At 44.3% G+C, this 22,597-nt stretch overlaps 1 protein-coding gene across 1 annotated transcript; it reads left to right on the top strand.

Annotated features, from left to right (window-relative positions):
* The first annotated feature begins 1,562 nt into the window (after window positions 1–1,562).
* LOC119377832 (lysosomal protective protein) lies at window positions 1,563–21,471 on the top strand. Its single transcript, XM_037647134.2, has 10 exons — window positions 1,563–1,750; window positions 6,926–7,088; window positions 8,798–9,043; window positions 9,130–9,221; window positions 12,820–12,919; window positions 13,632–13,802; window positions 15,657–15,778; window positions 17,169–17,328; window positions 18,998–19,090; window positions 21,100–21,471. Exons 1-10 carry the CDS (start codon window positions 1,578–1,580, stop codon window positions 21,184–21,186), a joined length of 1,407 nt encoding a protein of 468 aa, XP_037503062.1. The 5' UTR covers window positions 1,563–1,577; the 3' UTR covers window positions 21,187–21,471.
* The last annotated feature ends 1,126 nt before the right edge of the window (window positions 21,472–22,597 follow it).

The following is a 22,597-nucleotide window of genomic DNA, read 5'->3' as shown; positions in this document are numbered from 1 at the left end:
TGCATACCGAATTCCCGCCAGCCTATTATTCTTCGGTGAATTTCTTTTACATTAGTAGGCTCCCCTGTTAATATTTGACCTAGATATACATATGCATCTACACATTATCTTCGTCTTCTGCATGTTCATCTTCAGTCACGTCGCAACATTTGTGGAATTGTGTCAACGTGGCCAAAACAATGCAACAAATTCCTTAGCAATTACTTGCTTTCGCATAAAACTGGCGGTCAAAGCAGCGCCCCGGTTTCGCTGTCACCAGGATCGCTCGGTCGTGAGTAGATAGCGATAAGAAACTGAGAGAATCAAAGGGGGTCGCTCTATCCGTTATACAGGGCAAGTATTGCGTAACGATTGAATACGTCAGTGCCATTCCTTCTGGAGGTTTGTCAGTGGCAGAACGGCGGCCCTGGCCTCAATTTCAATAGGATCAACTGGCTGTGAACGCAGTATGATAGGAATGTTACAAAATCGAGTTGAAGTATATATAACATTAACCGAACAAGGCGGGTTTAGACGGCACGACACATTATTTGCGAGGATATAACCAACTGTACTGTCGAGGTCTGCAGGCTTGTTACGAAACTGCTGTTACGAAACTGGTGTTTGTCGTCGATATGTCCAGCACTGAAATCTGAGTCGTACGGTCAACAAAAACAGGACTGATCGCCTACGCCGTACGTGCCAACGAACTGCACAATAACAAACATTATTCACCGTCAGTGCGACGGCAAGCGAAAGGCGAGCCGCACTGTCTTCCTAAGCGTGGTGCTATCTCCACATGCTGCGTCTTAGGCGTGCAACCTCAGCAACAAACGATACGCCACCAGAAGTAAAGCGGCCGTCGTCCAAGAGAACCAGACTTAAAAGACACGGTGCGTTCTAAGTCGTCACAGCTTTCATCTATGCGGTAAGCTTGCTCGCAAAGTAATATTTCATTGTGAGAGGCCAGAGCTCTAAACTGAAACGACCATGTGGCATGCTGAGCAATTTCTTTGAGCCTTTCTTGGCATCATTTTCTCGAGGAAACGCAATTTAATAAAAATCTTTTGCAGTCGTTTGCATCCACGAAGTCAGGCTTTATAATTTTTGGGCTCTTTACTCACTTAAAAAAAAACAATTTGCTGGCGAAGGGTCCGCTAAAATTAATAAACAGGCGAAAAGAAAAACTACTTAACGAAGTAAGCTTGCCATTAACCACTTTACAGACTCGCTAGACGCGAGTTTGCTAAGGCGCTCGAATAAAACACGTTATACGCACCCGCGAGCACCATTGTGTTAGCAGTAACTAATAACCACAGCTTCGGTGCTCCAAGATACGCTGAAAAGCATTGCTAGTGAGTCAGAGCGAACATACGTGCTTTTTTTTTCGCTGTTAACGCACAAGTGAACGCTAACCACTACGATTTATTATCCGTCGCAAACTAGCGTGAAGACACCAAAGATGTAAACAAATATTTATCAGTGTTACATGTACGGCGCCTTTAAGCACCATAATAGACCGTTATGCATTTCATCGCCGTTGTAATTTTTGCTCGACTGCAGCACTGAAGTTGGCTCAGCAGACAATTCATTTCATTATGGCAACGATGCGCTTCGCTGCTCTTGGTGTTTGGGTGTTGCCGTTCCTCACGCTGGCCTTCGACCCGTCTAAGTGGGAAGTGACCACGTTGCCGGGACTCAGCGAACCGGTGAACTTCAAACACTACTCTGGATTTCTGAACGCTGCCGATGGTCGACAGCTCCATTACTGGTACGACATATTATTTTCTTGTCGAAGTGTGTAGGCAAATTATTGCGTTCACTGTTCGTATAACATGTAGGCTTTAGCGTTATACCAGACAGCCATCTGTGTAAAAGGTATACAAGGCTCTTGGACAACCACGGTATGCGGATCTACTGGGGGGGGGGGGGGGCGCTACCCCCCCCCCCCCCCTTTCGACAGTGGTCATTGTCGGCTGCAGACTGGGAAACTAACGAGAGGCATAGTTTCACTTGAACGCAGCAATAACGTGATTACGTAATAAATTTGCCCTACGATTCTGCTGTCACGACTGTCCTGCGTGCCACACGACTAAGTACTGTTGGCTCTCTGCGGTGCGGGCTGCCTATGCCACTCCTTCGCGCTTTGCGCTCGAGCATTACAGAGGAGGCTATCGCTCAGCAGGGGCTCTACAATATTAGAGCAATCTGTCATGATGTTATTTCATTCTGCATGGCCTGAAATTTAAGTAATCGGCGACGCACATACGGGCGGTAACCAGTAAACGTTTTATAGCCCGATCAAACACACTTCTTTTTCAGGAAATTTAGTTTGTTTCTTTGAAAACGGACAGCATCGTCGCTGATCCATATCCAAGCTGCTGGGAGTTGATGAGTGTCAACTCATCAAAAAGCGGCCTCTAGTTATATTTGTCAAGTAATGAAATTCACTCAAATTCAGAGGCGAAACCGAAACCGAAACGTGGAAGAGCGCAACTGCCATATTCTTGCGAGACGTCCAGAATGAGCGAGCGTCCAGCCTTCGTCAGAAGGCTGGCCCACCAGTCGAAATGGCCCACCAGCCGAAACGTTACTAGAACCACATATAAATAAACTAATAAAAGCATATATACGACGGACAGAGTGAGCGACGCCTGCACCCCCCCCCCCTCACTCGCGAACGAGTTTATGCGCCACTGACTGTATGACTCGACCGCATGATGTAATGGTGAAAGGGAGTGTGAACTGGGCCAAAGAACGCTTTCAAGTGTAGTCAGGAGCATGAACTGGAGTCGGAAGCTTTGACCCCCTGGGGTTCCTTAACGTGAACCTAAAGCTAAAAACACACGGGCCTCGAGAATTTTCGCTTCCATCGAAAATGCAGCCGCCGCTGCCGGGATTCGATCCCGTGACCTGCGGGTCTGAAGTCGAGCACCATAATCACTAGACCACCGTGGCGGCTATAATTTGCGCTGTATTGTATTGTTCTATTCCCTCGTCTACCTTCATCAGCGCCGTAAAATTTTACAAAAATATGCCCATGGTCAGCAAAAAATTACGAGACTTCTTTACAAGATCCGTGCCACTTTAATGAATTAGACTCGCACAGTTTATTTCGATATCTTGCCTCGTTAGTCTGCATATGATAACACGATATAGTATATAGGCACCTTGCATTCATCGTGGCAATTAAGACCGCTTAACAGAAGGAAAGCGTTTCCAATGCCTAAACCTTTCCCCGTGCCCCGCCACGGTGGTCTAGTGGTTATGGCGCTCGACTGCTGACTCGAAAGTCGCGGGATCGAATCCCGGACGCGGCGGCTGCATTTTCGATGGAGGCGAAAATGTTTGAGGCACGTGTACTTAGATTTAGATGCACGTTAAAGAACCCCAGGTGGTCGAAATTTCCGGAGCCATCTACTGCGGCGTCTCTCATAAACATATCGTGGTTTTGGGACGTTAAACCTCAGCTATTATTATTACGAACCTTTCCCCGCACGCATGTTCCGCGTGACCTGGGCAAGTTCACGATCTAAATAGGAATCGTGCATACCACAAAACTTGAGCTTGACAGAGCTCGGCGTGTACCGATTAGACGAGCGATGAAGCATAGGCCGTTGGCATGCGGAATGTCATCTCATTTTATTCGCTTCCCCAGTGACCACATGGGGCGACGTTAGGGTGATAAATGAATGTGTCGTAGCGCCATTTTGCCTAAGTAAGGTTCCCACACTATGACTAACCTGATTCCGCGAATTCTGACGTTATGATACGTAAATTTTCGAGCTTTATGCAGCAACTTTCAACAATCCTTTACATAATGTACCTCGCAAAAAGGGTTCACTCGCGCAAGGACCAACAGAATTTCGCCACTGAAGAAGGAAGTCATACGTGTCAGGTTTTCTTGACAGGGAGAGCAGCAGCACGTTGACATCGGCAAAAAAATGTGAAAAGAAAAGGCCTTGCATGACTGAGCATTGCTTGATAGAACCACGGGCATTACGCGTGCTGCACTGGGCACGATGCAGCCCGCCTGCGATCACTAGAGGCGGACAGAAGAAGCAGCTACGTCAGCAAGGAGATCTTGCTTGCGGGGTTCTTCTACAGCGGGAGGCTGCAAGGGGAGTTGTCAGCGTGCGTCTATGACGCAAGATGTGTCGTGGTCGACCCCCCAGAGCCCGCATACAACAGCAATGTAGTGTATTAGATACACAAACACGCCGGGTAGATAGAAATGAGAAACGCTATACTCGGGGACAACTTTCTGTGGCAATGAAGGGAAAGCTACGGGGGCGGAGCGTCTGCACATGTACTGCTACGCGAAGTAATCCGGTTTGGCGCGCGTCTCGTAACGCCGTGGAAAGTGATGGCTAGCGTTGCATTTCGACGCAAACGCTGCTTAGCGTCTAAGGTACGGGTAAAAGGCGCGACTTTTCCACGCACGCGAAAACGCAAAGTGACAACGTATTAAGTAAAAGAAGTGCAATATCTCGCTTGCGTGCGCTGCGTTCCGTCTCAAAAAGCTACATGTAGAAAATGAAGGAGTATTTTATATATCTCACGCAGAAAATACGGACGTAATTGTGGGACTACATTCATTAGCGGTAGGATACGTGCATTGTGGCTCTATAGCTTTCCCTTCATTGCCACAGAAAATTGTCCCCGAGTATAGCTATCTGTACCGTAACTGAACTGCATGACAAGTGGAAGTGGTGAATTTGGCGGAACGTTACACACACACACACACACACACACACACACACGCACGTGCGCACGCACACACACACACACACACAGATAGATAGATAGATAGATAGATAGATAGATAGATAGATAGATAGATAGATAGATAGATAGATAGATAGATAGATAGATAGATAGATAGATAGATAGATAGATAGATAGATAGATAGATAGATAGATAGATAATAATAATAATAATATCTGGGGTTTAACGTCCCAAAACCACGACATGATTATGAGAGACGCCGTAGTGGAGGGCTCCGGAAATTTCGACCACCTGGGGTTCTTTAACGTGCACCTAAATCTAAGTACACGGGCCTCAAACATTTTCGCCTCCATCGAAAATGCAGCCGCCGCGGCCGGGATTCGATCCCGCGACCTTCGGGTCAGCAGTCGAGTGCCATAACCACTAGACCACCGTGGCGGGGCTAGATAGATAGATAGATAGATAGATAGATAGATAGATAGATAGATAGATAGATAGATAGATAGATAGATAGATAGATAGATAGATAGATAGATAGATAGATAGATAGATAGATAGATAGATAGATAGATAGATAGATAGATAGATAGATAGATAGATAGATAGATAGATAGATAGATAGATAGATAGATAGATAGATAGATACTGAGCCAGCAATTCAAAATAACGCGCTATATACGAAAAGAGATGCGCTGCATATTTCAATGACGAACGCATCTTTTGGATACAATGGGAAATCTCGGCGAGCAAGCAGAAGCTTCGCTCGGCATTGAAACGCGTTGAATCAAGACACGACGCACTCGGTACCCGCCGCAGTAGCCTATAAGGTATGAGGTATGACGCTGCCATACTATTACGCGAATATTGAGCTATGGTAAAGCTTCATAATGGACAGTCTTAAATTCGGATTTGCAAGAGGTATATGCGCACCCTTGAACCCAACGTGTGCTTGGTTTTTGCTCAGACCCAAGCAGTTTCCGTACGCAAGCGAGACACAAGCCTCTCGGGCCCCTCAACCTAAAGCTCTCTTATGACCGATAATCTGCGACGCGTGACCTACGTGCGCCGCTGATCAGCCATAGTCTTCTCCCAAGGTCTGCTTTTGGGTTCAGTTTTCCGAAATCGTTTGCGAAGAAAAAAAATGCAATGAATGGAGTGAAATCCACTGATTGATCCCCCTTCATTTTAATTCTCCCGGGCACTCCCCTCATTTCTCTTCTTCCTACAGACGAAGTTGTCGTGCCGACAAGTGTAGAGTTAGATATAGCGGCATAAATTATGTGTAAAACACAACGCAGTTTTTCGCATATATTTTTTATTCTTGATGAAAGTACCTCCCTCCACCTTGGTAAGCTTGCTAAGGAAAGTTCACGATGCGAGCTTGGCTTCGCGTTAGCCTAAAAATGAAACCTCGAGCACATCGTCTACAGACTACTAAATGTCACTCGGCAAATGTAGCTTAAGTAGTTCAAGTTAATAATAATATAACAACAATCTTCTTGAATTGGTCGTCAAGGTGGTACAGTGCTTACGGTGCTCGGCTGCTGACCCGAAAGTCGCAGGTTCGATCCCGGCTGCAGCGATCGTATTTAGATGGAGGCGAAATGCTACAGGTTCGTGCACTTAAATTTAAGTGCACGTTAAAGAACCCCGAGTCGTGGACATTTCCGGAACCCCCTACCACGGCGTCTCTCATAATCATATCATGGTTTTGTCACGTAAAACGTCAGATATTGTTATCCCTCTTGAATTCTCCCCAATGTTCTAGCGCAGAAGAGCGAACGTCAGGTGATTACCAGAGGACGAATTATTTAAAGTTTTGTGCAGTCTTATTACTTGGTAACACAACGTGCAATTTATTTGGTAATATTATATTTGCTTTGCATTACGTCAGTGTTAATACGCGATATTTACGAGACAAAAAAGTTCGCTGTCAGATAGAGGCGAAGTAATCAACAGCGAGCGAACCACGAATCGTTGCGTTGATAAAGACCTCATGTAGAAATGTTAGTTCAAGTGCGAGGCCACAGTCATGCTTTCCTTCTTCTAGTTCATTTCAAAAATACTACAAGCCATGGGAATTTATGGAACATGCTCCGAAAAGAGAAATGTGGCATCCTTTGAAAGAAAGAAATTGCTTCGGCTACTACCGCCATCGTGAAAAATCTAAAGAGGGCACCTTCAAAGACACTGTCTCCCGTACTCTGTGTTACGAAGGTTTATGGAGAGCCAGCGGTCACCAACCGATGACCCTCTGCTGCTGTGGCTGACTGGAGGTCCCGGTTGCAGTGCGCTATCGGCAGTGGCCACAGAGTTGGGTCCGTTCCGCATTGGACCACTTGGCGTGAACGTAACCATGAACCCATACAGCTGGAATAAGGCAAGTAGGTTTCGCTCAGTGCGCGGCGAGACCATTAGGTGGCGCCTGGAAGCCATGACCACGACATCATTGTTAATAAATTAATTTCGGAGCGGCATCACATATGGGCAGCCAGTATAAGCAGCGTTCCCGTTGGGATAGTGCTTCTCAAACACTGACTATATATCATGCAGCTTTCGTCTTACTAAAACTTCCTTCGGGGTCCCCTAAGGGCGCTGATTATGCCGAGTGCAAATTAGCCAACCACAAAGCTTCTCTGGTTGACGTCTTGTGTCTCTTAAATTATGTATCTCTCCTTTTGATGAAAAACGCAGGCACGCAGAAAAGGAAGCATTAGAATATAGGAGCGAAAACACCAATATACTAGGATTTAGATACACGTTAAAGAACCTCAGGTGGTCATAATTATTCCGGTGTGCCCCAATACCGTGTGCCTCATAATTATATTGTGGTTAAGGCAAGTAAAACCCCAAATTCAGTTCGCACCCCTCGCGCAAGGTAGCTTTTTATTTCTGCAGTATGCTTTCGCTTTCACCCGTTGCAAACACCCTCGTTCAGGTGTTCAGGCAGCTGATGTGGTTGCAAGGAGCACTTGGGAAGACATGAAAGCCGTGCTTACTATTTACTTATTTTCGTTCTCGAAGATCTGTCTGGAGACGTGCTCTGCTTAAGCGTCCACACAAACCAAACATGATGGGCTTCATATTTATTGACGGGATAGCGCGACGTCGTGACGCCATAAAAAAGGACGAAATATGACGAGCCAAAATAGATAAATGGGCGAATAAATGTGTTGCAGAGACTCAGTAAAATGCTCCCGTACCGTGGTGTGCGTGGTATTCAACGTGCGCGTGTTATAGGAATCAAGCTGAGTGGTTCCAAGCGCCGCAGTTCCCAGGGAAAAGAAAGCAACGGTTATATCTTTAAGAGGTATATAGTACGTTCCATTCGCCCGCATCACTCTATCACAAAAGTGCGCTTACACAAAACGCGCGCCCCCGCTTCATAGAGCGAACGTCAATTTGCAACCGCCTGCCACGAGAGATTCGCCACGGACGCCGCCAGCACCGCCCAAACCGAGCGGACGCAAAAAGCCTGCGTGTGGTTCAGAGCGCACCATTGCTGCACCGCTGAAACGAATGGGAAAGTGCCGCAACTTCTGCTGTGATCCGCCGTGGTGGCTTAACATGCAAGGTGTCGCGCTGCTTAGCTCGAGGGCACGGGTTCGATTCCCGAACGCAGCAGCCGCATTTAGATGAGGGAGAAATGCAAAAGAACTCCCGTGTGCTTTGATTTAGGTGGGCGTTAAAAAAGCCCTGGTGGTCTAAATTGATCCGGGGTCCCCCACAACGGCGTGCCTCATTATCATATCGTGGTTTTGGCACGTAAACTCCAAGCAATTATTATTAACTTCTGCTGAGAATACAGGCGTGACTCTGCGCGAGCAACCTTGATTCATGTAGTGCGCGAGAACGCTACACAGTCGGTCAGTTAACTTCTAAACTGAGCCATTCAAAGGGTGACTGAACTTCAATTGATGGCGCAAATGTTAAGACAGGAACGTAGAAGACACGTAAGACACGGACGTGTCTTCTACGTTCCTGTCTTAACATTTGCGCCATCAATTGAAGTTCAGCTATGCACCAACTAGCCCGACAGCAAACGCTATTAAGTCAAAGGGTGACGCGTAATCTTATGTCTTGTTCCAGGTTGCAAACATAATATTCTTGGAAGCACCGGCTGGTGTCGGTTTCTCTTACGATCCCACCGGAGTCTACGTCAGCGATGACACCAAAGCAACCGAAGATAACTACCTGGCGCTGTTGGATTTTTTCGACAAATACCCTCAGTTCAAGAGAAATGACTTCTACGCGATGGGTGACAGCTATGGGGGCATCTTCGTCTCCCTTATCATGCAGCGAATTCTGAGGAACCCACAAGGACTGAATGTCAAGGTAAGAGAAATGACAAATAATTCCTTACGTTAGGTCCTGACTATATGTGTACCTTAATCTTTACTCGTTTTTTTTTTCTTCCCAAGGGTTATGGCATCGGAAACGGAGCTGTGGATTTCAAGCTTCACTTCAAGGCGACCATATTTTATGCTAATTACCACAGCCTTTTGGGACGCGAGTAAGTTTTTTTTTTTGGCACTAATACATTTTCTTCAGAAACAACATTACATATCACACATGCACCGATGCAAGTGTGAGCACTTATTCTCGCTTGTAACTGAAACTTTTTTATTTATTCTTTTTGTGTTCTGCGTGTTTTTCAATATTGACGCAGCCGTGTGACCAACAGGCTCATTTCCTTATTCCCGAAACGGACGACTGTCTAGCGGAGATTTCTCACGTATTGCCTTCTGCCGCACATTCGCCAAGATAAACTTGGAAATCTATGTTGCAACGTTACAGCCGCACAAAAAAAATCGTACACTATAATTTTCACTTATGGAAGAAGTGCGTCATCAGTGACGAAATTAAGTCCACGCTGGGACAGCTATTAAAGTTGTGGGTAGAGTCGATCCCACACAACACGACAATCTTCGGCTTTCCTAATTGTGCATCTACAGTACGAAAACTACACAACATCATTTACGTATCTTAGTTTTGTTGATGATGCCAGTAAAATTGAATTATTTCGCTTCTCGTGCGATGTGATGCGCTTTCGTACGCCTGATCCCTGCTACTGAAGTTATCAGGTCTCGGGTTTTCATCAGAGCCTGCGGACCAGGAACTCCTTAGACTTCGGTTCGAAATCGAAAAATAACAAATGTAAACCAACACCACTGGTTCTCAACAAGCGTGCTTACATATGATTTTAAAGGGAGAAACGGTCAGTCTCACTAGAGTGCAACCGATCTGACGGCTGTGAGCGATGGGCTGTGGTTAACAGTTCATTACTTAGTCCTTCTGCATCTGTGTAGATCGGACTTCAGGGAGTTTATCTAATTTTATTCTAATACTGAGTCACGTGACAACGCGTGTCAATTAGAAAAAAAATAACAGTAAGCAAGCGAAAAAAAACTCACAGGGTTCCTTACGCATTCGCCTAAGGTGACTCGAAGGCGAAAGCTATCTTCTTGTTCTTTTTCTTCTCAGTCAATGTATTGATCCTCCCCTTGCCCCTTCGAAAGCTCTCTGCATCTAACGTGGTTTCGCACTGCCTCCAGGATCGGATGCATTGCGAGCTTCCTGCACCTCACCTGGTATTGCACTGCTCCCATGATCGGCTCACCTTTGACCAAGCGACGATGCCATGTGATGACGCCATCATGTGACGTCATAGTGACGTCCTGATGACGTCGCAAATTTTGGCAATTTGTGACTTCATTATGAAGCCATATGGGGACGTCATCACGTGATGATTTTTTGCATCACTCGTGTTGGCGCGTACGGTCAATTTTTTCGTTTTATGAGGGATCTAATTCTTTCGCCTAAAAAGTCCGCTTCGCGGCAAGAGCGAAGGAATGAATACAATAGCAACAAATTGGAACGTTGTACAAAGTAAGGCTAGCAGCTCACTCTTTTAGCATGCAACCTGGCATAACTCAAACAAAACGCTGGCGTAAAGAAACGCGGTCGCTGCAGCTAGCGAAGCGTCCTTCGTGCTGTGTATGACTTCAACGTAAAACTTTGCGATGAGAACACAACACGTACAAAGGCATGAGCCGTCGGCTGATCCCCTGTAAATATACGGCGCGCGTGTCCGCCGACAACCAGACCTGGCTGGTCAAAACACGCATTTCCTGCCGAGCCACGCAGCCCTCCTTCCGGCACCCCTCCATGAGACTTTCACGCGATGGAGACGGCCGGCTCGTTTCATCCCTGCTTGGGCCGGGTTCGTCGGCAGCACTCGCGCGCTTTCACTCGCACAAAGAACATACGACGCGCGGGGCGATGTTATCGAGTTGGACTTTATACGGAACATGACGGCGACGGCAAAAATGCACGTGGAGTGTCCATATAATTCCTATCGCAATAAAAATGTTTGTCGACGTAAGTGAAGGTTCTCGTTATGCGACAGTCTTGGCCACCTCTCGCTGCCATCGTGCTTCTATTTTTTTTTAGCTAACGCTCCTTCCCGTACATTTCTTTACTGATAGATGGGTCACTCCATTTGGAGGTATCGCTGTAGCGTCACAGAGCGCTGGTATAAGACAGGTAACTGGGGCACGTCCCTTCTACCTCGGCGTAGCTCAGTGTATGCGCCGTGTCTGGGATGATACGACGAATTCTCGCATACGGACATCGCTTGATTGTCTTTGCGATTGTCTTTTCCTCGTCCAGCCTGCATGTTCGCCCCCCTCTACCGACGTCGTCGAGAAAAACTTTTCCTATTTACACATTAGTGCGATGCTATATTAATTGTGCGGGTGAATACAAGCCCTTAATTATACCAGCTGCGCCCGGATAGCAAGGTGCTCTGGTCGCCGATATATACGGCGGTCAGGCACTTCAGCTGTCCAGCACACTCGCTCTTCGCTACCAGCGGCGTCGAGAAAGCCAAATTATTGACGCTGCATGCATAAGCGGTTAATTACGAGCTCCAGTCGGATCTCAAACGGCATCCGACGGCCTAGCGACCTCCGCCTGCTCGCTGTCAGCCATTAGCAGAGGCTCAGCGACGAATTTAAGCGCTTTCGTCTAATCGCGTCGCATAGCACTCTACTCAACCAACGTGCATCAATGTTACGCATGTGCGACCTGTCTTCTAAGTATACATTATCAGACAGATTAGACTTTCAGAAGACGTAAGAAAGACTGTATTATCGCTGATTGCGTCGTCACCGACAAACCGATCTTAAATATGTGCGACGTGCATATTTCTAGCATTAGACAGACATCTCCAGTCGCTGTTTATTCCCACCACTCACAGCGTCGCTATAGGTTATGTGCGTGCTAAGACTTAGGAGGAGGATGTAATTCTACGACCCTCTCAATACCATCGCATACGGTGACTACGAGGCATGGAATCTAAAAAAAAAAAAAAAAAACTCAGATGCTAATGTTTGTACAAAAACGTCAATAACGATGCGGCGGCTGGGCAACTGGGACGATATTCCGCGGCCCACAATCTAGCTTCATTCATGTTGAGACAACGACGTAAAATCAAATATTCTTCTCAAAGTGCACGTGTCTTGCCAGCCTCGAGATGTTGCATTCGACGCGTTACACTACAGATGCACGGAATGCGTTCCGGGAGCTGTTATAACCCGTTCTCTGAATATATTTGATTGCGTATTCGTCAGTGCGTGTCGCTGCGTAGATATGGAATGGAAGCCCCATCGAACAAAAACTAGTGTCGAGGTTTTCGTTTAATTTCGAACGCGGGCACTCTGGGCATTTTGTATGAACAAAAAAAGGCGATCAAAGTTATAAGTCGCCTGTCATTAGAAAAGTAAATGAATACGAAAAAACATTAGCATACTTCAGATGCATAGTAATCGGTGTATGTCAGCTTTCAGATGGACACCTTCATGTAGTAAACTGTAAAAAAGGCAATCCACTAGAGGCTTTGCCTTCGTACTTCCGTCTGACTGTTGTTTCAACTGGGTGTGTTCTGCAGGTTAGAAAGTATATATTCGCCGCCAGAAGCTATCGCCGTACATCACTACATCGCTGTTTGCCCGTTATGAGATTTATTTAATCCGGGCATCTGTTACTGCGGCAAGAAACTAATAAGCGTTCTCCCATTTACAAAAAGCGATACCTCCTTTTTTGTGCAGCCTCTGGGACCAGATTACTTCGAACTGCTGCAACAACAGCATATCCGAGGAAACGTGTGACTTCACAATGGATCCGAAGAGGATAGCCTGCGCCATTCCGGTATTTAACCTGTCCTGTACTGGTAGAGGCCACTGTATAACGTTACAAATTCAATGTCAGCACTAGTGTCGTTTCGAGAAGTTTGTAAGGTTTTGCGCACGCTGCATCAAGGCCAAGCATTGTTAACGCTGCCTACATAAACCTCCAACAATTCACTTAACTGTGTTTGCCAGGTCACAGCCCACCTCACTTTACCCTGCGGCGCTGTATTCTTTACATTGGCTACAGAAAAAAAAAGGGGGTTGACAAAGTACATACCACGGTGTAGTACATACCGCGGTGTACTTACCAAGCAATTTCACGTGCGCGAGCCCTTTAAAGAAACCTGTTAAATATGTTTGAAGAGCTTCCATCACAGGAGTACCCCTTAACGACCCTCGTGTAGCATCCCCCGTGTTATGGGTAAAATGAAACGAGTTTTTGACATAGGTTGTCAGAATAGTTCAGGTGTACTAAACATGTAGGTGTCTTCGTCAAACTACAAAGAAATTGAGAAAACCTTGATAATTTGTGGCGACGCACTATTAGCCTGCGTAGCGCAGAGTGCCCACGAACCCCGATGACCTGAGATGGATGATTTCGAGCTTTTTTTTCCGGTCTATCTTTTTAAATTTCTCGCCTGTTGCATTAGCGCTTTTACCTATTCATTAGAGCAATAAACGAACAGGCCTGAATTAAGGTACTAATCAAGTTCGTGCTTACATGTCCGCAGGTTGCCAAAGTCTACAACCTTGTTTTCAAAAGTGGCTTGAACTTCCAAAACCTATACGATCTATGCAACCTCACAGAGACACAGTTGGGACTTTTGCCACGCCGCCCAGAGGTCACTCGACAGTACGCAACGAACCATGTACTGGACACAGCGGTCGATCAAGAAACCACGGTAAAGTATGCCTGCTTCTCGACACTGTAGGTATGTGGAGGACAAGTAGAAATATAACCTGGGCATCTTACAACGGCGGCAGAGAGGATACATCCGGTGTACGGGAAAGCGTAAACTGTGCAAACTAGCGGGAGCTGAAGAAGTAAATTCACTGTGGCAACTCATTATTTCTTGCCATTACATGTTCTTCTTCGGGGAGTTCGAAGGGATGACTGCTACCTGTGTGACCCCAAAACGAAGCGACGAGGTCATAGTTCACACCTTCATAAGAAAGTTAGACAACCAGCGAGAGCAAGGGCAGCGTTGATCGCATTTTTGGTGTATGAGGATTGCTGAACCAAGAATCCTGAAGGGCATACAACGGACTAGCGCTTCTGCTTAATTGGCGCGTTGTAACATTTGGGCCAAGAAATTCCACAGAGCCGGCTTTATTTTTCACCCGAAAAATGGTTCGTGTCGCACAATAGCGTGAGGTTCAACACTGCTGTATCAGGGCAGAAATAACACTCGACCTAGAACAAAGCGCAGTAAAATTATTCACTGTTCATGTAGTCGCGTTAATTCCCACAAATGCACCTATTTCCACAGGCCATACTTTTTTTTATTGTAATGAACGCGTAAGCTTTATCGCACTGGATTTGTTTCTAAAATATATGAGAATGTGAAAATTCTGAATATTTCGTTATCTTCTGATACTTAGATTCTTTTCAGGGTCTGTCAAGATTTAGTTTTCTTAAATCATTTAGGCACTAGTTGATTAAATCTTGCGCAAACTCGGAGAAAACCAGCAGTTTCGGCAATTAATAAACAATTAAATAATTAATATAATGTTACTCCAACACGTTCCTCATTCCCCCGATCTGTCGCTCGCGGAGCAATATTCTTTTTATTTTCCGGCGTGCAATTTCTGCTGGAGGAGAAGCGTCACGGTGACGTGTTACCAATTCAGTATGCTGTGACTAATTTGCTGAAGAGCCTCCCAGATGAAGATCAACGTGCTAGTTCTTCCATCTAAGAGCACTGTAAATGTGGCACACGTCAGCACGAATAGCTTCACAAAGGGGTGATTTGCAACATGCTTCGCTATTAATCCTCGTTAAGCAGTGCCGCAACGCGGACTAGCAATTCAGTCAGGGACGCAAGAGGTGTGTTCATCCTTGCTCTTATGCGTACTCACACGACGCTAACTTTCTTGCTATCTTTATTAAAATGGACCGTCATCTTGAAGCTACGAAAAGGAAAGAGCTGCTCTCTAGCACCCGTAGCATGGTAGCTATATTAATTTTAGTCGCATCTTCATATAGACGTATTTCTCAATTGTACAGCAAGCTCACAGCAGTGGAACGTCTATGCTGTTTCGTGTTGCAGCTCATAAGATATCGCACCGACGTGATAGTTCGATATAGGCGCGTAATGAGCTTGAACGCGAGATTCTAGAGACATAGGCATTTTATCAAGTTGGAAGAAAGTAATTTTGTCAGCTCGGCAACGTTGTCACTGATGGAAAAGGATTCTGCTTTTTTTCATGTTTCTTGTAATATCAGGACGATGAGCGGGCATATATATATATACACGGGGTCACAAGAGAACAGATTCATGCGGTTGTAAGTCATGCTGTTCCTGTCGTTTTGCACGTATCTTCCTTTAGTCCTCGTCCTGCTTGCGCTAATAACCTACGATAACGATAATCACATCGATCTTGGGCATGCTTGAAAATGTGTTGTCTCTGGGCGCAAGATTGAGTTCTTTAGGAAGACAGAGACTACACAGAAGCAGGGGATGAAATTGTCGCTTCGCCCGCTTCTGTGTAGTCCACTATTAACAGTATCATCTATTTTTTTGCTGTTCTTTCAGAATCTTAAATCTAACGACGACAGGTGCTCCTATAACGAAGACATGACGCTCTATTACAACCGACGAGATGTCATCGAAGCTCTGCACGTTGAACAGTCCCCGCTGGAATGGGTTCCGTGCGCGTACGTGAGCTTTTTATACAAACTGTGTGAAACTGTTCGATTTTAAGGTTACAGCCAGCAAATCCCATCGCGTGATCGGTTTCTAAATAGTTCAGCGTCTGCAGAGTTAGTCAAAGATTGCACTTTTCGGCATTTTATGAAGGTACACTACTTTTAATCTCTCTTACGTTTGAATGGGTACGCATCTTCACGCAGAGAGAAGCCTGGTGCGGTTTGTGTGCTGCGCTTCGTACTTATGTCCGCGATACATGAGGCGTTGGGAGATGTGCTATCACGATGCACTTGGCGGACCAATATGGAGTCCCTCAGCATTACCCTCATACCTCACTGCACAGCAATAGGATTGACTCTGGCCGCCTTGATGTGGCATACACCAGATTGTTTTGCCCAATTTCCCGCTTCTCAGTTCGCGTATGCCTGGTACGCCTCACGTTAAACAGGTGTCACATAACCGCCATAATTACTGTTAGTAGCATTGGCTTCCTGGGCGAGGTCTAAGACGCGTAGACGAATACTCAGAAATCGACGTAAGGACAATTGCAATTGTAGCTATATTGGTAGAGAGCATCGCAACCGCCATGAGGAGGTTCAAGGTTCGGCTCTTACCTTTCAGAACATTCTCCTTTTTTTTTGTGCTTTCGTATTTATTTAAAACGCAAAACGTACTGTAAACTTCACCTTCATTTGCAATTCTACATCTCCTATGCTTTCCATGGCTTCGTTGTCTGTAGTTTTTATCTCGTTGTTGCTATAGTACGTTGCACACCAGTTCCCCTGGTTCTTTTTTCTCAGAGCATCTTGTGAAAGCTTAAGACCAGCCTTCTTACACAATAGTTCGGCGTATCTCACACATTTGTGAAAACGATGATTTACAAGTATATTTAAATTGGAATTATTTCTTTTGCTTTCATTTCTAAAATTATCTTCCAATATTAGGCAGCATTTGTCACGTTCCTGTCCCTCAGTCCTGCTTTGTTTTATGCTGTATATATTCGAATTCAGATCACGAAAGCAAAAAACTACTTCATGAAACAGTGTGACAATGAATGATTCAATTGCGCGGGTTTTTGACTCGTTCTATTTGCTTAAAAGTTGTTAACTGCTTTCTGAGCTTTCTCAGTCATATCTTACAGGCACCTATCTCTAATGCCGTTGGCGCAGGACAGTTTCTAGCTTCTTTAAATAAGAGTATCATTACGTGAAAGTAAATGCGTGGAGTCCGAGGAAGCTCTTAGCGAATCGAATCCGGTGATCTTTTTCAAAAACCTGAAGGTGTACCGCCGCTGAAAGCGGGATGACTCGGATAATTGGCTAAAATTTGGCAAAATTTTTAAAACTTAGTGATGTTATCAAAAACAAAAATTCTATCACGCTCCGTCCCACATTTCAGGAAGGAACTCAATTTCACCAAGCAGCACATGACTGTGCGGGATGTGATCCAAGAACTGATAGACTATGGCAGCCTGAAGACTATCATCTTTAACGGCGACGTCGATATGGTGTGTACATCTCTTGGCGGCGAATGGTTCGTTCGCAGCCTGGGTGTTCAGGTGAGTTCGTAAGAAATAAAAAAATGAATTAATTATGATCCTTCATTTAGCCGCCCGCATAGATTGGTTGCATCAACTTCGAAAAAATGCAGATACGATCTCCACCCATATCTTTCACACACGGTTAATTGTATTTGTATACAAGGATAGTCCATAGAGTGCTGTTTGTATGCCTTGCACATACCCTTCTGTAGATTCCTGGTGCCTTCCTTGTTAAGCTGTCATAAATGCATTGTGCTATTTACCAATGAAAAACGCAAAACGATACTCTTAATCTGTTTAGTTGAATGACCTGACTACGCTGTGTAGTGTCATTCGTACTTTGATATACTGTTGCGGTGTACAGGATGTGAACGTAAGGGCAAACAGACTCTCTAGGGCACAAATTTCATCTCTTTAACTCAATGTTTGCAAACAGCAGTTATCAGCTCCCGACTTATTGATACGTTGTATAGCCTACCATGTGAGAATAAAGAGAACCGCCACCCGCTCCTTTCGCTTGGTACTTTGGTGAGAATTTTAAGTGACGCTAGAGTCACCTGACTTACTCCTGACAAGAGAAGCGGAGCAATATCAGGAAATACAGGGAGATTAGCGAGTGATTAGGCCAGCCGACTACCCTTTGCTGAAGAAAGAGGTGAAGGGAACACATTCATACAATCATATCAAGCTCCCCTGGAAACTTGATAAGCGTATATATTGTATGCGGCAACAGACTGCGAACTTGTTTCCCAAACTTGTCGGTCTGCCAAGCACAGCTGGCAAACAGCCCAATTGCCAACTCTAGTGGAAAGAATGAAGAATTTGCCCTAGCGCATTTGCACCGTCATTGCAGCTGCTGGCTTTCAAATCAATAATTTGGGCAGGCACAAGATATGTCAACGCTGATTTGCTAATGCGCAATATAACGGCATCATCTGTTATCGGCCGTGCTGTAGGACTTATTTTGCCAGGATAGCGATATTTTGCACGATTCTAGGTATATCTGTTCGGGTTTGTTTTTTGCTTTCTCTGACATGAAGAAATGCCTGACATATGATTGAACGCAAAGGGCCGCTTTGTTAGTTCGCAGCTATCGTTCGCAGCAAATACAACATTTAAAATGGCGAGATAGGTTCATAAACGGATAAGGAGTGTCAAGAGCTCAGACCTCTGCTCAGCAGTGAAAGAAAATAAGCTTGCCGGGAGTCGTGTCCGGGTGTCTCACCTAATCGGTCATTGTGGTGAGAATAATTGTAGCCAAGTGGTCCATTTGCCAGTGCCCAAGATACAACAAATGACATTTTAATGATTGGGTTATTGAGGGTACTTAAAAAAGACGTTCGCATACAACTTGGAGCGCGTGTTTCCAATGCTCCTGCTATAGTATAATTTACGCGGAAGGGATCGAAAATAATAAGATTTTATCATTATTTCGTTTAAGTTAGTTAGTTAGTTAGTTAGTTAGTTAGTTAGTTAGTTAGTTAGTTAGTTAGTTAGTTAGTTAGTTAGTTAGTTAGTTAGTTAGTTAGTTAGTTTGTTTGTTTGTTTGTTTGTTTGTTTGTTTGTTTGTTTGTTTGTTTGTTATTCGGACAAGTTCAGCTCTGGTTTTTAGGATTTCTGGGAACAGACGAAGCTTTAGAAGTTTCCGCTTTTAGCAGCGGATTAAAACTGTATTTCTTTACAACAGCCCACTTCGACGTACAAGATGTGGCATGCTGGCCCCGTAATCGCCGGATTCGTTCAGACCTTCAGCAAGAACGTCACTTTTGCCACTGTGAAGGTAACTATTTGCTTTAGCTCGATAACACTCAATGAACAATTCATTGAGTTCACTGAACTATAGTAGTATTCATACAAATTAATGTTTTAGAGTTACCCGGGAGATTTAACGATGGGAATTTCCGTGATAACGCGAGTACTGACGTAGTTGGATTACGTGTAATCAATGGTGGAAACGAACCAATTTATGAGGGGGAAAAGCAGGCGCCACGTGCCGGAGTTGAACCAGCGAACTTACAGTCATATTACTAATGGATTTAATGCCCGTATCTCGAAAGTGGCCGACCAACGCTCCACCGCCTCACCATGCAGGCTTCCTCTGTGACTGTGCTTGCGACTGTGTTATGACAACTACATTTGTGGAACAACTTTTCGGCCATCTCGAGGCGCGCTGTATACGAACAGTTGAATGCCGAGTCCCAGAAATGTGGAAAGCTCCTGGTCTTCGCATATCATTTTCCACTCTCATACACGACTTTTCGAGAGTGTCCATAGACTCCGATGCTCTAAACTTGTCCCGCAACTCGGAAAGGATCTTCGACGACGAAGCAAACCCCTGATCTGATTAGCGGAGCGAGAAGTTCGGAGCCAATTTCCTCCGGCATTTCTAGAAAGAGTCTCTTTGACAAGTTATTCGCGAAAAAACCTGCGATTTCCCATAGAAACCGGGTTCGCTTCCCGCTCACAGCCACTAAGGGATCTGCTTGTTAATGTACCGGTTCCCGGCGATGAGAAATCGCACTTAGTTCCACCGTTTGAAGCCATGATTGAAGCCCACAACTTTTCAATTACGAGCCATTTAATAAGCTCAGTAAAATTGAAGGACGAGGAACGTTTCTTTAGAGCATGAAGTTGAGCCTTTGATGTTCTCCGCTAAGTGATTTTGTCACATAATTAGAGCATGAGAAACTGTCAGCACTATACATATATCCTGAGACACGCGAGGTGAACTTACTTTTGGTACACTTCTTGAACAGTCGTGCTTGATAATATTTTGTGTGATGGCATAAACTAGCTGCTAATGATCGTTACCTAACCACTGTCGTACAACGATGCTGAGATGACAGATTATGTCCAAAATGAGAAACTAAAAAGGCTCATCGGACCGGCCACGGCGGTCAAAGGCTAGAGCAGGGGTTTCAAAACACGTGCACCTTTCGCTAGCGGCCCGGGCTGCACTTGGCTATCTTTGTCTGATATTTTGTTTTTCTTAACTTATGGAGTACTGGTGGGCTTGCTGATTCATCACAGATTATGGCAGCGCGCATCGAAATTAACCACAAAAGGAAACACATAAAGAAGGATATAGACGCAAGCGTTGAACTTCAAATGCCGTTTATTGTTATCAAACAAGCTTATGTATTCTCTTCAACGCATGCGTTGAATCGCTTGATGATAAATCTAAGTATGACTGAGGTATACAGGTGGCAAAATTGAGTCATATTTACAGGAAATCATTTTACATCATCAGAAGCGGAACATACACAAGCCATCTTTTTTTACAAGCCACGTTTATATAGCCTAAATTTTTTTTGCCTTATCCGAGTGTGCAACCGAAGGGCAACTGATGCAATTAAGAACGTTCATGAGCTACACACAGACATGAATGGTCTCAAGCATTCTTTTCGTTAAGCAGCCCATGCGGTCACCATATGGTGAAACATCCGTGGACCAAAAACTCTATATTCAGAATCAGCGTCCAGAATTTAGTCATCCTGGAGAGCGGTATTGATGTTGCTCAAATCCTCCCGATAATTCTCCTTCTTTTAAGTGGTGTGTGTGAATATATATATATATATATATATATATATATATATATATATATATATATATATATATATATATATATACAAGGCATATCATTCAAGGTATATCACAAGTATAACCTCGTCTGACTAAAATTTCGACTAGTTTGTTAAATTCGCCATAACAGGTGACTCTTTATCTATGCTTTTAATGCGACTAATTGACGTTGCTGTTTTCTTTTTTTTTCTTTTTCTTTCACCTTAGGGTGCTGGTCACTTGGTTTCAAAAGACAAGCCTAAAGAATCTCTGCACATGATTTCCGCCTTCCTTTCAGATATCCCTCTTGAATGAAAAATAAATATTTATGTGCAATTTTAAAGGCAGAATAGGGACTAAGAACGAAAGGATTACAGGGCATCCGGGGCATCGATGGTCTCTGCGACGCCGTCTCTGCGGTGAAATACTTGACAGCCATTCCTTCGCCAGACCGTGTGTCAAAAATATCTATCTATCTATCTATCTATCTATCTATCTATCTATCTATCTATCTATCTATCTATCTATCTATCTATCTATCTATCTATCTATCTATCTATCTATCTATCTATCTATCTATCTATCTATCTATCTATCTATCTATCTATCTATCTATCTATCTATCTATCTATCTATCTATCTATCTATCTATCTATCTATCTATCTATCTATCTATCTATCTATCTATCTATCTATCTATCTATCTATCTATCTATCTATCTATCTATCTATCTATCTATCTATCTATCTATCTATCTATCTATCTATCTATCTATCTATCTATCTATCTATCTATCTATCTATCTATCTATCTATCTATCTATCTATCTATCATCTATCTATCTATCTATCTATCTATCTATCTATCTATCTATCTATCTATCTATCTATCTATCTATCTATCTATCTATCTATCTATCTATCTATCTATCTATCTATCTATCTATCTATCTATCTATCTATCTATCTATCTATCTATCTATCTATCTATCTATCTATCTATCTATCTATCTATCTATCTATCTATCTATCTATCTATCTATCTATCTATCTATCTATCTATCTATCTATCTATTCACGTGCGGTTTCTAAAGTTAAAGCTTCCAGTTCACTGCAGGTTTTACATCCACCGCTTTGAACAGAAGTGGTGGTGGCTGTCACTATCAACAATGAAATAAAAGATGCATTTCCAGAAATTCCCTTAAAATATGGGATCAAGGGACAGCCACCACAATAGCATAGTTGGTACAGCACCGCGCGCGTAATGTTTAAGCTGCGTGTTCTGCACTTACTGGCACCCTAGTTCTCCTTTCATCGCTTCTTTTTTTCGCATTAAGTAAGTTAAGCTCGACTCGAAATAAAGTCTCTTCTGCTGTTACTTTCCCAGTTTAATGACAAGCAATTTCCTCTGCGACCATGTCATTGACGGCGCGTATGTCAATGACACACTTTTTTTTATTATTTCAACAACTCAAGCTGTTTCTCCATGTAACTCATCCGACATTTCAAACTCCCTGGAAAACTTGCGTTTTTCCTGTGCTGTTCCTTTTTGAAAATCAATCAAGTACCAACATGTCCGATTTGGAGAAACCCAGCAGCGTCGCCGGGACTTCACTTCGAGGGTTTAAAAGGCACCCATCTCAACCTGCAAACGTCGTTCGCTTGACCGTAAGTGCTTCCAAGCATGAATTATTTTGCTTGTCGCGGGAAGTTCGCGAAACTACAG

This window comes from Rhipicephalus sanguineus, chromosome 1 (genome assembly GCF_013339695.2).
Source record: "Rhipicephalus sanguineus isolate Rsan-2018 chromosome 1, BIME_Rsan_1.4, whole genome shotgun sequence".
NCBI lineage: Eukaryota > Metazoa > Arthropoda > Arachnida > Ixodida > Ixodidae > Rhipicephalus > Rhipicephalus sanguineus.
This window is presented reverse-complemented; position numbering and strand designations above follow the sequence as displayed.